This window comes from Rhopilema esculentum, chromosome 6 (genome assembly GCF_057945365.1).
Source record: "Rhopilema esculentum isolate cy_ngs chromosome 6, ASM5794536v1, whole genome shotgun sequence".
Lineage (NCBI taxonomy): Eukaryota > Metazoa > Cnidaria > Scyphozoa > Rhizostomeae > Rhizostomatidae > Rhopilema > Rhopilema esculentum.
Window position 1 is genome coordinate 10,813,022 of NC_142820.1, and position 18,528 is coordinate 10,831,549.

At 36.5% G+C, this 18,528-nt stretch overlaps 3 protein-coding genes across 4 annotated transcripts in view; all 3 read right to left on the minus strand.

Moving 5' to 3' along the window:
• Positions 1–279: 279 nt before the first annotated feature.
• Positions 280–6,089, minus strand: LOC135686379 (uncharacterized). Its single transcript, XM_065202597.2, has 6 exons — positions 5,706–6,089; positions 5,536–5,592; positions 2,922–3,272; positions 1,927–2,208; positions 1,545–1,599; positions 280–1,196 (listed from the first exon to the last, which is right to left on the minus strand). Exons 1-5 carry the CDS (start codon positions 5,970–5,972, stop codon positions 1,558–1,560), a joined length of 999 nt encoding a protein of 332 aa, XP_065058669.1. The 5' UTR covers positions 5,973–6,089; the 3' UTR covers positions 280–1,196; positions 1,545–1,557.
• A 770-nt stretch (positions 6,090–6,859) lies between these two features.
• LOC135690256 (uncharacterized) lies at positions 6,860–9,351 on the minus strand. The gene is made up of 3 exons (XM_065207761.2): positions 9,012–9,351; positions 8,730–8,905; positions 6,860–7,863 (listed from the first exon to the last, which is right to left on the minus strand). Exons 1-3 carry the CDS (start codon positions 9,349–9,351, stop codon positions 7,381–7,383), a joined length of 999 nt encoding a protein of 332 aa, XP_065063833.2. The 3' UTR covers positions 6,860–7,380.
• A 2,228-nt stretch (positions 9,352–11,579) lies between these two features.
• LOC135686373 (uncharacterized) overlaps positions 11,580–18,528 on the minus strand; it is a 31,366-nt gene continuing 24,417 nt past the window's right edge. For both annotated transcript variants that reach the window (XM_089109098.1, XM_065202592.2), the window contains exons 3-6: positions 17,472–17,828; positions 14,492–14,848; positions 13,625–13,720; positions 11,580–12,442 (exon numbers count right to left, since the gene is read on the minus strand). In XM_089109098.1, the coding sequence (XP_088965224.1) occupies positions 13,667–13,720; positions 14,492–14,848; positions 17,472–17,828 (768 nt within the window). In that variant the 3' untranslated portion in view covers positions 11,580–12,442; positions 13,625–13,666. The remainder of the gene's footprint in view (positions 12,443–13,624; positions 13,721–14,491; positions 14,849–17,471; positions 17,829–18,528) is intronic.

Here is an 18,528-nt window from a genome sequence, read left to right on the forward strand (position 1 = left end):
CAGTGATCAGTGTGGCAAAGAGATGCATCTTTCAGAGGAGGTGTGAACATTTTTATGTTGCTTGTCAAAAAAGACATTTGCTTTGAACTGCACGACCAGGAAGACGAGTAGGCTCCGATATCATCCTCATTCCTGTAAATCGTGTAAATTGGCAAAGTCATCCCAGGTGGCAGGGTTAGTAACATCAGGAGAATGGTAAGCCACTGGTTTGTGGGCATTGAAATCACCAAGATAGTGACTTTGGAGCGGGGAGATTGTAATAGGATAAGAATCAATGTATTGCGAAAAATGATAAAATAGCAGTTAGTGAAGAAGATATAAATCAAAACAAAATGAGCCGTAATTGTTTATCAAACAAACATGGTTGATTAATAAGGTACAGTTTGCGATATTGAAAGAATATGTAATTTGATAGAATAGGGATATCAGGCATTTATATTACTGTACGGGGATCGTAATTGAACACTATACAAATTTTTAATTAAATGCTAATTTTTTATATTTTTATATTATGTCAAGATTATTAAAATAAATCGCATATTATGCTTTGTAGATTGGTAGTTTGAAAGCTCTTTGTATTTAGTTAATTAACGTTTGTGTAGCTATACATTTTTATGTTGTAAGTAGGTTAAAAACCACCTCGACCTGTATGCCAATTGATAAAAAAGTACGAATTGCCAATCAGCGATATCCAATACCTATGTCATTGTGTATGCAGATATAATTGTCTAGCACTGTGTCTACATTACTTAGATGAATCGCATGATATTCATCTTTTGAAGAAATTAACATTGCAAGCCAAGAACCTTATTCTTCTAATTGCAATTCATTACATAGCAGCCTTTAATAAGATGGACCAATGATGTTGCCACATCAGCACTTACTTTGAAAGAAAAGCTGGGTTCTTGGAATACATTTGTTTAATTCTCCCTTCTCCCTCCCCCCTCGATAGCATTCTTTACCAAAGTCATACAAATAAGGTCGGAAAGGATATATTTGAAACTAAACTGCAAACTAGAGATACGTTTAGCACTGCCTAAATAAGCTATTGTGCTCTCTAGAGATATATCGTTCACCAGAAAACACATTTGAACTACTACTAACAGATATAATTGATATCCAGTTTCTTTCAGTTCTTCTGTGCAATAACCATTTAACGAGGACATGAACTGTAGCCAAGCTCTTTGTGTTTGGTTCTAGAATAAATTTGAGATAAACATAAATCACAGTACTCACAGTACAGCCAGTAACTTGCAATGATATCGCTGACGCATATTGTTATCTTCGAAGCGCTAATAATCGTTTTCCCTAACCGTTTTTCATTACCGTTATTCTCGAGGTCTCTAACATCGGCCTTTTTAGATCATGGCTCTTGAGATCTCTTAAAGCTGTTTTTTATAACCATTTTTCTCGAATTCTCTTTTCCTATTTGAATTTTAATTTCACTTAAAGGCCATTTCTATTAATTTCTGAGCCAATAGGTTACAATGTAGCAACAGTACGACGTTGGACTTATTTTAAAAGTAAAGAATGCAGCTACTTACATTCTGAAAGGCTTCAAACACGCCTGGTTTGAATCCCAGAAACACCAGGCTCCATCTGTATTGAACAAAGAACAAGATAAGGTTCTAACAGCAACGGACTGATCAACATAACTTATGCCATTTAAATGTTTCAAAAATAGCAAAAACTCTTCTGTCTATACAGTGTCATCTCATCCAAACAGCTTCAGCCAAAAGTGAAAATATACACACTAGCCAAACAGTCTATCCTTAATGTAATGAGACTTTGCAAAATATTTTACAAAGTGGCATTGTACATGAGGAAGCTTGAGGAAAACAAAAGTAAAATTAACAAAAGTTCTTAATCTCGCGATGCCAGGGAGGTCCTTGACCCTATGCTGTCGTTATAAAAGAAGTTCTTTACCTGGGCACGTTGATTCAACGTCTGTCCTTCCTCTCCATTGCTAGAATGGACTGTTACAGCAACTGTCTGAGCTTGTGAATCATTTTGACCTGATCTGACGGTGTCAACCAAATAAGACGCTCCAGGCATGCTAATGATCACATTGAGTAATGCACTGCACGGATTAGCTCCTTGAGAAACTCCGGAGAACGCTTCTCGCAGTTGTTGTTGTTGTTGAATCATTTGATGTTCTTGGCTTCTGCGGTTGATTGGCTGCAACTGTTGCCCGTGTTGTTGCCATGGCTGCAAGATACAAAACATTAAAAGTATATCATCACAACTGAAATATGCACTATTAACATTTTGTATAGTAAACCTACTTCTAATTCCTTCCAAAGAAATCTCCGAATCAGTGTATCTTCCTTTCCATTTCACAATTCTATATAGGTTCTGATAAAATGAAGAATTTTGTCGACGTTCGCTTAATCTACTTTAATGAGAATAGCTTTTTCAAATTTATGTTAAATTCGAGAATAGTATTGCTCCAAAAGAATCCCAACAAAATTTCGTTGCGAGTAAAAAAAGCAATAATTATCAGTCGAAGATGATACGAACTTGTCTTGAAACGTAATGATCAATTACTTACAATCCATTACCTTTTAGAAATTAAACTCGCACATACTAATTTTCACACTTTATTGTCATCAGACAATTACGGTTATTTTGCAGTCAATTATGCAAATAGAGGAAATCATGGGAGCATGGGGGCTTGGGTCTGCAATTGCCAGGCTACCCTAAGATATTTGACAAAATACTAACCTGTCGAAAATCAATTCAAGATGTTTTCTTGCTGGAAAATCCTGGTTCAGAGACCTCCCCTACCCTCGCGGCTAAATAAAAACCTGAATTTCCGCAACTGGTTTTTTGCGTTAACTATGATAATTCTGATACTATCAAACTGTTGTTCGCTTTTTCTTATAAGTAAATTCTTGAATTTTGAAAACCTCTGAGCTTACCTGGTTCAGAGTCAATAAGCTGGTATCACACTCACAGCAGCCGACACAAGCACAACAGTCATCAACGAGACAGGTTGTACAGCATTTTGAGTAGGCTTTGCATGAGTACACAACCGCAGCAATAGAGCACCCAAGCTCAATCACGATCAGCACCATCATGAACGATGAAGAAAATATAGAAAATTTTTCTGTAAATATAGAGATCCTTCTGTAGTAGTCACAGCGATAATAAGTGCAGTAGTAATCATACCAATAACCATTGATGAAGTAGTTCAAGGAAAATGAATACGCAACCAGCATCAGTAGTGTCAGAATCAAGGAGGCAATACTTAGGCCACAAAATGCACCAATCTGTAATTTGAGATGGAAAGAATATTTTCATATTGCTAATGCTATGCAAAATGGCTTTATTGAAAATCCGAAGGCTCTTTTCCCTGTAAGGATACCGAAAGCTGATTGTTTGTCTTTTTTCTAAGCAGACTGAGATCTTTGTCCTGATTTCTGGTGGATATTCGTTTTTATCAATTTACAGTAGCTCTCCTCCTTCGGGGAATCGGTTGTAGAAAAGAGTTATTTTCTTTTCTACACCCGATTCCCCCAAGGGGGAAAGAACTTAGCCTGGTTCTCATGTATCGTAATTCGTTTGCGATGATCCCTGTTGCGGATTCCCGATTGTCTATGACAGTCTATGATAGACAGTCTATGATAGACAGTCTATGATAGACAGTCTATGACTATGATAGACAGTCTATGACTATGATAGACAGTCTATGACTATGATAGACAGTCTATGACTATGATAGACAGTCTATGACTATGATAGACAGTCTATGACTATGATAGACAGTCTATGACTATGATAGACAGTCTATGACTATGATAGACAGTCTATGACTATGATAGACAGTCTATGACTATGATAGACAGTCTATGACTATGATAGACAGTCTATGACTATGATAGACAGTCTATGACTATGATAGACAGTCTATGACTATGATAGACAGTCTATGATAGACAGTCTATGATAGACAGTCTATGATAGACAGTCTATGATAGACAGTCTATGATATCTATGATATCAGACAGTCTATGATAGATACAGAAAGTGATTTACTAAATAAAAACAAATAATAGACAAATAATAGAAATATACGTAAATAAGTTAGTAAAAAGGTCAAACAAAATACCAGTTTGCTCTCTTTTTATTTCATACTCTGTTTTAAAAAATTAAACGGTAGAAAACTGTAAAATACAGCAAAAAAATCTATCTTGTAAAAAAGATCATTCTCATTCTGCTTACAAAAATATTCACTCTACTTACGAAAAAAATGGCCATCAGCAAAAGTCAACTTGCACTTGACACCATGACTTAGTGGCAGAGGTTTGTTGCAAACACAGAAAAACGTAGTTTGGTTCTAACCCAGCTACCAGGGAAATATTTCTTTCACGGGAAATGATAATAATTTTTCAGAAAAATCGTTTTGCTCCAGATTTTTTTTGGGGTTTCTTGTCCCCACCGTCCCCCTGGGATTTTACGGCCATAGTCACAGACAATGCGGCGATGCGGTGCATAGGAGACCATCGGCGCTGAATTACTTGCCCTGAACTTATGTTACTTGCTCTGTCTCTTTAATTGTTTAAACTACATAAGGAATCTTTGATCTGAAAGATCACGTGGTAGCAAAGATATCGTGGTGGTAGAGTCTCTGTTGTGTAAGCTTTGTATTGAATTTAAAGAGTAATCTAGAAAAAAGAATTTCCCGATAAAGAAGTATCGGGGAAAACAAGTACTTCGTAAAAAAATCATCTTGATAGAAATCTCTTACTAGAGAAAACTAAATTGAGAAAGCGTGATGCACTATTCTGTTTTGGTGGACCGAAAAAGAGTGCGACGGTGAGCTAACTGAGAAACAATGGCTTCTTTCATCTCAATCGCGCCTCACTCCTTTCTTGAGCTGACTGCTCGCCTTCTTCGTGTTCTTCAAGGTCAGATTCGAGAACATGCATGGAGTCCCGAACTGGTGATCCGTAAAAATTTACGGCCATTTTGGATGGTCGCTTGGACGATTTACCACGCGCGCAAAGGATTATTGTCAGGATTGAGTCCTCTGTCCTTGATGTGTTGATTGATGATAAAATGAATTATAAACAGAGTTTATTTGAAGAGGGGTATTTTAGAATTCAGCATAGCGTGGGTCTCACTTTGTTTGCAGACCCTCTTTACTACTGTGGTTGGTATATGGAATTATTAAATGGTAAGTACAAATGGTAATGGTAAAACAAATGTTATTGTTATGCAGACGCAAATGAGGAATAGTAGAAAAAGAGAAATCTTGTTTGTACAATTTCGTCTTATTTTTCAAGGAATTAGCTACTTTCTGTTCGTCACCATAGGGATTAAAGATGCTGATTTTCCAGTGCGCCCACCAAATTGCCACTGAACCAGATTAAATTACAGGGCGCCCGAATTTTCAAGCGAAATGTTTAACCAAAATGGCACCTCCCCATCATAAATTAGGCATAGTTAACCCCCCCCCCAACCCCTCCGAGAACCAACCTTTTGCGTTAACAAAGAAAACAGTTCAGAAGCATCAAATTTTCATTACATTACCATGCATTTTGATGTGTTTTTCCAAAGACAGCATCCAATAACTCCATTTGCAATGAACTGAAATTGAGAAAGAAAGCCGATACATAAATATACTAAGATTTGTAAACTGGATATGTGATGTGCTGCCTATCATAGGAAATGGCCAACTTTCAACAGAACACTCGACTTACCAATAGACCACACCATACTGGAAATGCAACATACGATGTGAAATAAGGCACAAGAAAAATGTTGACAACGCCGAAACAGAATTGGAATGCTCCAATGATACATATGACAATCGACAACGCATAAACAGGCCTGACTGGAAAGTTGATCGGGAACTGTAACCGCCGCGTCGATGGAGGATCTTGGTTAACAATTCGCACGCCGGTTTCTTCAAGCTGATAATTGTAAGGGGGTGGTCCAGAAACGTAGCTATGGTTCGACCATGCCATGTTTAAAACAAGAATAGGTAGTAAAATTGTGAAAGCCAAGCAAGTCTGATGAAGCTCTAACTTCGCTCTGTGATACAGAAGCAGGTAACCTAGTAACAGTAACTTGACCTCAATTGTTGTAAGTAGGAAGTTGAAACCAAGATATTTGAGAAAACTGTTCAGGCTGTTTCAGACTGCCTCGAAGTCTAAACCGGGAAATATCGTTATATTTCTGTTAGCTGAATGCCAGCTGAAACATGTTTCGAATATTTCATAATTTCGCAAAGCAGAGCATGAAAAATGCTCCATACTTTAAAGCCTAGCGCACACAGCAGATATTTGTCGCAAAAGACGAAGATTTTTGTCTTTTTCATAAAAACTGATTGCCCGCACACAGCACGATTTTTTTCGGATTAGTGCCTCGATTAAGTTTTGTGACCTCTTTTTCACATTGTTTGAACTTCTTGGCGCGTAAAATAAAATTCCAAACACGAATAAAATTGCTCAAGAAACTGACAAAGGTTATGAATTTGACAAAAAAGAAAGCACTGTTGGCTATTATCCTTTTAATAAGACGAAGAAGAAGGAGGCGAATTGCGAGACGAATGTGGGTGAAATCCTGGATTGAGCGTAGAAATGAGCTGGGAGCATATCAGAATCTTGTTCAGGAGTTAGCATCGGAGGATAAACCTATGTACCAACGCTATTTTCGTCTCAACGAAGACCTTTTCAAATCTCTTCTTGCCAAAGTAAGACCAATGATTCAAAGAAAAGACACTCACATGCGAAAATCAATTAGTGCAGCAGAAAGACTTGCAGTCACACTACGATACTTAGCAACAGGTGAGATTTCACAATAGTCTGCCAGCTTGATTCAAAGAGAAAATATAGGATACAAATGAGAAAAGTAAAAATATATTTGTGAATAATAAAAATAACTTTAAATATTCTAAATGTTTCTTCTACAGAGTTCGTAGCAATACTTAATAACAATAATGACAATACTTCTTACTAATTGATATCTTTCACAAACCATTTCACCTTTAATGCCAATCATAATGAGCATTTTGAATTGAGTATCATCAAAATGAATGCAATCATAAATCTGATAATCTTACATGGAGAAATTGAGGTAATCATATCATTTTAGATATTGATTGGTATAATAAGATGTTGCATATCTTTACAGGAGAGTCATTTCACAGCCTGGGATTTTCATATAGACTTGGAGAAAGAACAATTTCATCAATAGTGACAGAAACTTGTGATGCAATTTATCAGAATCTTAAGGATAGATATCTTAAGGTACATAACATTTTTTGTTTTCTACTTTTTGGTTTTCAATACAATATTTAATGTGCTAATTAAAACCAACTCACATAACATTGAAGAGTGCAGTGAAAGCAATATACTGTATGAATTTTAAAGATTAGAATTGTCCGTACGATGGCCCTTCACTCATATCTTGCTGGTCAAGTGACTGCCTGAAAGACTGCATTCTAGCATGTTGACCAGCATGATATGGGTTGTTGAATTCATTTGAGAAAGAGCCCATCTGTGCCTGAAAAAGAGCATTTTGAATGTTGTTCATTGCAACAAGTCTTGTTTTCTCATCCATCACAGACAAAGCATGTGTAACGTATTCCCCAAAGGCAGCTGAAGGGCTTGGCTTTGCATCCTTTTTTGCAGCTAAATTTTCATCTGCAGAGAAAGATGATGCAAGAGACTTCAGAATGGAGAGTTCTTCCTCTTCCTTTTTCTGCTTTGCAGTTTTGGATTTTTTAACAGCAGCCAGTGGCCTGCTTGTTGAAACTGGTGTCTCTGCAGCAGGGGCATCATTGTCGTCCAAGTCTCCATCACAGTCACTGTCACCAGTGTTAAGCTGTGGCTCAGATAAACTTTCAGTTGAAGACTAAAATTTAATATTTTTGTATTTTAGATTCCAAGCACATCTCATCAATGGAAAACAATCAGTGATGGTTTCTACAATTTATGGGACTATCCTTTTTGTGTTGGTGCATTAGATGGCAAACACATTGCAATCAAACAACCAAAAATGTCTGGATCAGAGTACTTCAACTACAAGGGATATTTCAGCATAGTCCTTCTAGCATTGGCAAGTTATGACTACAAGTTGATATTTGTTGATGTTGGTGCAAGTGGAAGAAATGGTGATGCTGGACTTTTTGAAACATCGCCTCTAAATCAACAGATGAAAGACAAATCAATTGCCTTTCCAGAAGCTGAGCAATTTGGGGAAACATGCATCAAATGTCATTATCATATCATTGGTGATGATGCATTTCCCTTGAGAAATGATATCATGAAACCATTCCCATTTAGACAACTGTTACATGAACAGCACATTTTCAACTACAGGCTTTCTAGAGCACGACGGGTTGTGGAAAACGCTTTTGGTATCATGGCTAATAGGTTCAGGGTGATGCTGACAAAGATTATGTTGGAGCCTGAAAAGGCTAAGCAAATTGTGCTGGCAATTTGTTGTCTGCACAACATGCTGATTGATGAGCAGCCTTCATATAAAAATGCATGTGACAGTGAAAGAGACAACCATGAGCTTTTTCAAGGCAGCTGGAGATTAGACAAATCTCTAACTGAGTTACAGAAGACAAAAAACAGAAACTGTTCATTAAGTGCTAAGGGTCAGCGTGAGCTTTTGAAACAATATTTTTGCTCAACATCTGGATCAGTATCATGGCAAGATAGTATGGTTGCAACAAAAAATAATGAACTCAACTAGCTAGTGTTGTATTGTACCTGCAAATTAGAAATAGACACTCTGTTGGATACATATGGGCTTAAAAATTGAAGGCGGTCTTCTATCCATTGAGTCTTCTTCGTCTTTTTTGGTCGTGCACTTCCACTGCTTGGGATTCTGCGGGAGCGTGCATATTGCGTGCGCAGAGATGCGATTCTTTTTTTTACTTGATTCACTAGAATGAATAAAACATGAATTCGTACAGCAATGTTTCACTTCAAATTGAGTAGGCCTAAGAAAAGAGGACTAGCCTAGCTAGCTAGTCAAAATTATTCACTCACCGTTTGAAGAAAGTTTAGTTGCAATTTCGTTCAGGGCTGCTAGCTTCTTGTTTCTGTCTGAATATTCTGGAGACGTAACCATATACAGACAAGCCTTTTCTTGCCACAGATCGACAAGCTGCTCCTCTTTGCTTGCTGTCCATATACCGACTTCGTCTTCTGTATTCTCCATGGCGTTCTCGATCTTTTTTCTTTTGGCGGGAAAGAAAGGCTCCACAGAATTCACGTGACCATATAATCCAAGTTTTATTGGTTTAAAAATTAAAAACTTGTCTTTCGACCCCGCACATTGCACGATTTTTGTCTTTCGTCGTAAAAGACAAAGACAAATATCAAACATTTTTGATCTCAAAGATAATCGTAAAAGACAAAAATCTTTGCGATTTTGCCCCGCACACTACAGATTTTCGTCTTTTGAGACAAAAATCTTCGTCTTTTGCGACAAAAATCTGCTGTGTGCGCTAGGCTTAAGTCTATATGCGACATATATTAGGGGGAGGTGGGATCCCTTGTTCGCTGTTATATGTTCGCTTGTTCACCTGCTTCTCTGAGAAAAGTTGTTACTTTGTTGACATTTTTGTACTTTTAGTCCCCATGAAAATTACTCATGTTTTTAATTTGAATCTTATTAAATTGAACGGTGTAGAGACCAATTCTATCAATTCTGGCCCAAAACACCACCCAGTGGATTCCCAGGGGGGGGGGGGGGCACTTGGCACACAGACATACGGGGGGTCAGTCCGATATTTTTGGGTCAAATGTTTGCCAAAAGTGATATTTTTGGGTTTAATATTTGTCAGAAATGATATTTTTGGGTCCTGCGGAAATAGTAGATACAATTCTGATATTTCTAGGTATCAAATTTAGAAACACTGATATTTTTGGGCATTCGTGAGATTTTCATATCCGAATCAAATGTATTAGGGGCAACTATTTACGACTTTTTTGAATTGCAGATCTTATAAATTACAGCTATGTCATATTATCTCACCCAAAATTCCAATTTGTGATATTTTTGGGTACAAGATATAAGTAAAACTGATATTTTTGGGTCTTATTGAAAATGAGCTGATATTTTTGGGTGGCCTTTAAATTTCTTGGACTTACCCCCCCCCCCCCCTCGTATGTCTATGTGCAGAGTGCCCCCCCCCCCCCCTGGGAGTGGATTGTCGTGAAACGATAATATTAAAAAGAAAGAAATAAAATGTTAACCCCCCCCCCTTGTTTTTTTATCAAGTTTAGCATAAGTGCCGTTGACCTTTGTTGGCAAATGAAAAGTGGGTGGTATTGGAAACGCGCTTTCCTCGATAGGTTTCTTTATGATAGTACAATAATATGATAAGATAGAATATGATAGTAGGATACCAATAATGTGATAAGGTTCAGATTATTAATGAGGCTCGAAAAGAAGTAATTAAGACATAATTAATTTTTCCTAGTTCTGGATAAGAGCCAATTTTCCCATATTCCCACATTTTTTGTAAATTTTCAAATGTTTGTTCCCATATCCCCTGGAGCCCCTTAAAAACCCCAAAAACAGATCAAGTGTTCAGTATTGCCAATTTTCAGTAGAAAAACAGCCAATGATAACAAGGTACTATTTGATGATCATGAAGTTTTGCTGGCAAGAGCAAAACGACTGCGCACATCAAACAGAACAGTCCATCCTGCAAAAGAAAGGACCTGTGAACATAAGATTTATGACAAATTCTTGAAACAACAAGTATTACTGGTACCATTGACTTTATCAAATTTCGAGGTAGCATTTTATGGATCAGCATGCCTGATTTGACAAAAAGCGCCTCGTTGGCTGTTTATTCAAGACAAACATTAAAATTAAAACATTGCATGTTTACCTCAAATATAGTGTATAATATTATTTCGTTGGTTTATTTTCCTTGTAAATAGTTGGTGTAAACTAGTTCATTTGAATACAGAACTAGAACTTTTTATCAACTTAAAATGGCAGGTTATATATAACGGATTAGTCGAGCCGTCACTAACAGGTTTTGTCCATTCAATCAGATTATTGTTTAGATGTTAATTTGCATCGGCTGGGGAAAGTGTTTGGTCCGGAGTGCCTTAAGTACTTTTCAGAGAGCTTCAAAAGGCAACCTTTCTGGACGACTATAACCAGATGACAAAGCTTTCTCCAAGATATTTTGATGCCTTTTCAAAGATAAAATCGATCCGGTTCAGAATGATATTCTCTTATTAATGTCAATTACATACATTAAGCTGAAAACGTCAAACTGAAAACGTCAAGCTTAAAAATTCAAGCTAAAAACGTCAAACTAAAAACGTCAAGCTTAAAACCTCAAGCTAAAATCGTAAAACTGAAAATTTCAGGCTTAAAACTTCAAGCTGAAAACGTCGAACTGAAAACATCAAGCTGTAAACGTCAGGCTGAAAACGTCAAGCTGAAAACGTCAAACTGAAAACATCAAGCTTAACCTCAAGCTGAAAACGTCAAGCTGTAAACGTCAAGCTGAAAACATCAAGCTGAAAACGTCAAACTGAAAACGTCAAAGCTTTACACAAGAAAAGTACAGATAGAATACTAAGGAATCGTCTAGTATAAGATAACATATGTCATACATCTATAACGGTATACATGACATATTGAAGTCCATTTTAATAGGCAATCTACGTTGCTTGAAGCCTAATATAATGTATTTGATCGGTGATCACCGTGACTGCAACTAGCATTATCACGAAACCAAGAAAAAAATCAATCGGCAGCATTCTCAAAAGGCTGATGCTGCCGTTGTAAAAACTATTCAAGGCAAAGCTTTTAGCTTTTAGCTAAAACATTATGCTGATGTTTTCTAACTCAAGTAAAATATATACTCAATATAATGATAGGGTTTCACCATGAAATTATACTTTTCCTATTGAAACGAATAAATACGACAATTTGGCCTTGCAAGTAAAACCTTTTGTAAAGATAAAACAGTTATGAGCGAAAAGTTGAAAGTAGAAGATATACTTTGCTAGCTTTTTGCTGACCTGCAGATCGGTTCAATAATTGGAATTCTTTTCATTTCATTTTATCATATTTATATACAGAAACCCTATCAGCTACTAAATTAAAAAAGAAAAAGTAAAGATTAATTTATATATCATGCTGGTCTTCCTAGGGATCGTGCTTCGGGAAAGGATGCTAATTTACCTTTAGTAAATAAAAAGCCAAGGACGACATAAAAGCAATTTCAATAAACGAGAATTCTATACCACACTTAACTCTAGGAGGAAAAATACTACACGATTCTTAATCACATGTAACATACTAGAGAAGATTAAATCATTAGATTATAGGCTATGATGTAAAGCACTGCAATAACAGACAAACACTACATCTACATATGGCAAGGCTTATAAGCTATATATAAGGTCCAAGAAATATACTTTATAATGAAGCTCCTCGTAGCCTAGAAAGAAAGAAGAAAATCTTGAAAAAAATTTAGCGACACAAGAATTAATTTCATACTACATTACTTATGTGCTTCATTATTTTATATATGGTAACGTATTGCATTCCTCCATAATATAATTTTGCGTTGTTAGAATTGAGTAGGTTACGTCGGGTCCTCTTTTCTACATTATGCATGTTTACAGTAAAATTTACTAATACAAGCAGACTATTAATAACAGCCATGTTATTTGCTTTTTTTGGTAAAACCGGCCATTGATCGCATCGTTAGAATCATGTGATAAGACATATCCATAAAAACTGTGAAAAAGAAGGAAGAACAACCCATCACAACGGGAAATAAAAATCTAGATCACGAGAATTTACTTGCACGCGAAGAAGAAGCAAGCTTACTATCAGCGTTTATGTCAGTAGACAGCACGTTTATTTTTGTTACGCTTTATGTGCGCACTTACTAACGATTTGTTTCTTCTAATACCGTGGTTTTATGGTCGAGAGCCAACTGAGAGTTCAGAAAACAACATGCAGGAATAATTCAAACCAAAGAGATATGATACAGTGTAAAGAGGAATGGCCTAAAACATTTCAAAACATAGAAAGGAATATAAACGAAGAAGTTTGTTAAATAAGAAATAAGGTCTTACTGTCAAATAGATGATCTAGTGAAAAAAATTCGGCTGAACAAAATATTGTTGAATTTTCTTGATCTAATCCCGGAACTTGGTCAGATTAATTTTTTGGAAGCCCAGAGGGTCAATGGTTGATAGCCAGCTGACAGTTCAGTAAATAACGAGCACGAATAATTTGAATGGATACAATTTAAAGATAAATAGGCTTAGATAAGAAAATATTTAAGAACTAAAAGAAAAGTTCTAATGAACAAATAAAATAAATTATGAATAAGGTACCGATTTTGCCTTATTATCAAATTGATGATTTTGTGAATAAAATAAGGCTAAATTAAATATTGCAGAATATGCCTACCTTTATTCCGGAACTTGTTAGACTAGTATTTTGAAAACACTTCAGCGACAGTTCTAGTGACTTCAAAAAAATATAAATCCTAGGATAATGTTTGGAGTCTCTCCACTAAGCGCAAATTTGCAACAAATACAGTATAAACCAGAAAAGATACTTCATCAGGGATTCTTATAAATCCATGCATACTAAACGAACATACCTCATTTTTGGCAAGCATGCCTGGATACCCTCTTGCGGAGTGCTACATCTTCTGGGCTCCCATCATAGAAGATTCAGCAAAATTCGGGTTAATTTGCTGTCAATAAATAGGAAAAACACCGTATTTAAGCCTTTGAAATATCAGACAGAGACTTGCAACGACCACGCCTATATCAATGCAAGTCAGTTACGGCTACCTGTCTGGTGCGATTCATCGAGATCTCCAACATACTTCTGAAAAACTAGTGACGGCATATATGGAAAATATATACCCAGTTGTGGTAAATATATATTTCTAAAGGAACGCAGTACTGATTAGACAACTATACCGTTCATGTACTTATGTTTTTCCGATTGGCCTAATTTGAAGGCATGTATCTTCATGATTTCAACAGCCAAGGTGATTTAAACAAACAAGAGATACAGCTTCGATAGTATTTACAGGGAAGATGCAAGAGAATCGGACTGATCTGGAGAGTATGAGAGAATAGAAAGGGAAAACAAACGAGGAAGTACGTGAACCATGATGTTGATGAATACAGCACAAGCGTTAGGTGAGTCAGAAGAGAAAAATTCCTCTAACTACTATTTTTAGAACATTGAATTTGGTCCTAGTCCTTAAAATAAAAATAGTCTTTTGCGAGCGATTTAACCAGTGTTTGTCTGCAAAATTTGGGATTTATATACAACCTGAAGTGTGAAATGTCATGCCAAATAAAAAGGTCTAAAAATTTCATAAGGTCACAAAAAGTTTCGTTCAAAGCCCCAAACACCACGGAAGCCAACTTTGAACAGTTTTGGGAAAGCAATAAATCGGAGGATAAGTAGAAATGTTTATATGGACACCTGGGTGCCTATATTTTTTTACCTGGGCACTTGGGTTCACTGCCTGGATTTCTTCCGCTGGTGGCTGGCTGCTTCCGCTGGGTTGCATTCCATCTCTAGGATGGATTGTCACACACACTGTCTGAGCTTGTGAATCATTTTGGCCCTGATTTTGGCCTGGTCTGACGGTGTCAACAAAATAAGACGCTCCAGGCATGTTAATGATAACATTGAGTAAGGCACTGCACGGGTTTGCTCCTTGTGTAACTCCAATGGTTGCCTGTTGCTGTGGCATAAGCTGTTGCTGTTCTGGTTGTTGTTGTTGTTGTGTCTGAGGGTATTGGCCATAGCTGAATTGGTTTTGCGGCTGCAAACTTTGTCCACCTTGTTGTCGTAATTGCTATAAGGAAAGGAACGACTCAAATTTTAAGACTTCACAATGTTTCTACCTAGACCAGGCGAATAATACGGCAAGGGTGACCTCTTTCCTGTCGGAACTTTTCCATTGCTTTCGGGCATTTTTCTTCTAATCATAATTGCTACACGTAGTTGGTAGAATTAATTGCTATGAAAACAGAATTGCGTAGTGATTAGTTGTTTTTCCTACGGTTCATTCAGTTTATAGCCCCAAAATCTCTAAACTTTTTGCCACCGTGATATTTAGCTACCCTTACCAGTGCATGAAAACCCACTCGACCATGTGACCAGACGGTCGCAGGAAATTTTTCATAAATAAAGCTCTGCAGGATTTTTTTTTAAAATAAGCTCTTTTCCAACAAGCAGCTTTGTTTCTTTCATGTTCATAAAAAACATGGTTAAAATGGCTTTCCTACCTTAGTACCCTTGAGAATGTTTTTAAAAATTCTTGTTTGATAAAAGTTTACAGTTTTTCATCTGTCTTGAGGATCTTTGTTATAATTTGCGAAATTCTTTAAAATTTTGCAAATTTTAGCTATGTTGATGATGCATGCAAGGCCCCTACATTGCCCATCACAGTGATTCTTGCTAATTAAAGCAAATGTTCTCTTATGCTTGTTGCAATTGATTTTTTCTCAGGATTCTGGCCTATATCTTAATCAAATAGTTTGTTAAAAACTTCCATGGATACAGGGACATCATATGATTAATCTTTTTAAGCTCATTCTGTTAATGTTGCTATTCTAATGCTTGCCTCCATTTTCCAAAGATAGCATCTACCCCAATTAGATCTCCACTTATACTTTTCCAACTGCATTCCAGTAAACTTTGATATTTTCAGTGGATATTCTCACTAGTTAGAGAGTAAAAATTATAGCTAAGCCCCTATTCCAGAACAATTTAGGCGTTCGTGAAAAAAATGACTTTTAAGTGATAGTAAACTAGCTTATGCTTTCATAAAACTGGTGACACATCATTATGGTTGTAAGAATGTGACCCTTTCTTCTTTTATCTTTACATTCTCGCAGAAAATTTATGCATGATTTTTGTCCGGTCGCAGGGAGGAAAACAAATTTCATGTCCTGACCCTTTCCCTCTGGAAATGATAAAATGTTTGGTAAACGGCGAACACCTGCTGCATTTATCAAATATGGGCATTAAGAGCTTTAAGAATTGCACACAAAGAAAATGTCTCTAGTTTTGAAAAATTATTTTAACCCGATGATTTTGAACCTGCAGTTGCTCACGGTAGAAATATACAAAACGAAATCAAATTTAAATACTAATTTGGTTCAAAGCAAGTTTTGGAAGAAAAATAAACACCTTGCAGTTTGAGGCGTTCGGATAAACTACTACTACCAAAGGGAAAACAACTTGTCTTGGAATCGATACAGTCTGATTTATGAGAAAAAATTATGGGAGTCACTAACACCAGAGATGTAAAATTCAGACTCCCTTCATATATTAAAAAAAACTCTTTAAAGCCCATAAATGCATAAAAGTCTGCAACAACAAATTATGTAAGGTATTTTATCTAAACTTAGACTTTTTATCATAAATTGTATTTTTCTAATTGTGATTATTTATAGCAATTTGTATGCATTTTGTTTAAATAGTTAGCCTTAATTAGCTTTTGAGCTACAGTCGAATTTCGATATAACGAACTCTGAAGGGAACCATAAAATAGTTCGATACATTGGGAGCTCGTTAAACCGAGGGAAGACGTCCTTAGGTCTCTTCGCAGTACACGCCTAAAAATATTACTGTTTTAGGTGGGCTTGTTTAGGCTATCTCAAACTTCTGTGCACATTTTACTCCAAAAACCAAGCTGAATTAAAATATTAGTAATGGCTAGTCATCGAAAATGAAAATCCTGTTCCTCTTATAATTTGGGACCGAGACACTGGCAAAGCTGGAATCACTTAACTGAGCACTTCACTTGCCTCTTTTGCTTCTCTATCCAGGTCTCAGTGTTTTATATGTAAGAAGGTATTCGTTTGCGACTCGCCAAGAGCCAGTTCTGGCCCTGGGGCTATAAACAACACAGGCCCTTATGCAGGATGGCACAGGGGAGAAACTTTTTGAGGGCCCTTCTTGTGACCCTGGCCCCAAGAATTCACCCCGGCTACCACCCCCCCTCTCGACGGTACTGTTCCTTAATGTCAATGTACTCATTCTCAGTAATTTCTGATGCGATCAAACTTTTGTCTCATGGTCTGAATCTATCAGCCAGTGCTTGAAATGTATCATCAGCATGTTTTGCCAAAGACAGTAATGATTTTTCCCAAGAGAAAGTGATAAAGAACACCAGAATAAAATATATAAAAAACAGATGAAAAATTTAAGAAAAGTTCGTTGTATCGAAGGTTTTTATGATGAAGGGACCTAAAATTTTGTTCGCAATAACGTGAGTTCATTATATCCGGGGTTCATTATAATGAGGGAATTTGTAAGGGGTTTGTAGGCAAGAGACCAGAAATTTAGTTTGTTACACCGGGAAGTTTGTTATATCCAGGGTTCATTCTATCGGGATTACACTGTATATACTTTTAACTGCCAACTTTAGTCAAAGAATTAGTAATATAAATGATTATAATGGAACATACCTGATTGGTATTATTCAATGGCCTTGTATCGCATTCACCACAGCCAACACAGGCACAACAGTCATTGATGAGGCAGGTTGAACAGCATTTTGAATAGGCCTTGCACGAGTAAACAACAGCAGCAATAGAGCACCCAAACTCAATCAAGATCAACAGCATCAGAAAGCCTAATAAACCAATTGATGCCTCCACAGTGGATTTTGAAATTACTCTGGTGTAGTAACAGGAGCCATAATAAGAGCAGGTGTAATAATAGAACCTTGAATCGGTGAAGTAATTCAAGGAAATCGAGTAGAATATCAGCATCATCACTGTCAGTATCAAGGATGTGATACTTAGGGCACAAAAGGTAGCAATCTGTAATTTGAGACAGAAAGGAAAATATTTTTGAAAGAGCTTTAACTTTTAATTATGGGCACCAAGAAGAATAACACTACAGAAAGAGCTCGTGTCAAGATTTTTTGTACTAAGAGTTTACATAAAGGTTTGCTACAGTAATTATTCGATTACCCGACCCACCGCTTAACCGGACTTCGATTATTCGGTCCGTGAAAAATGTGAAAAAACTTAGAAAAATTTTTCCGCACATTTGATAATATATCAGGAGCGTTTTTCTTGCTTTCCATTTTCCATTTTAAATATTTTATGAGTATTTTAAGAGTATTGTGTAAATTAGGTTGTAATGTGTCCTTAGAAATAAGCTTTCACAACAACCATCCTGTTTATTTATGCCGTTATTTGTATGTTTTCAATTATCCAGAATTTCGGATTATCCGCACAAATCATGAAATCCTGTGTCCCGAGAAGACCGGATAATTGAATAAGCACTGGGTTTGATAAGGAAGGCCAAAACGAAATTTTATGACAAAACATTGTGGTAAGCAGAAAATTTATATCCATATGCAAATCAAAAGTAATGTGAGAGACTGTTGATCTGGAACCTGGTAAAAGAATCCAAGAGATAAGACCATCTCTTTCTATCTCAACACAAATGAGGATCTTTTGTTTCATGTAGACTGGTTCCAAAACCATTCAAATGCACTTTACTTTATCTCGC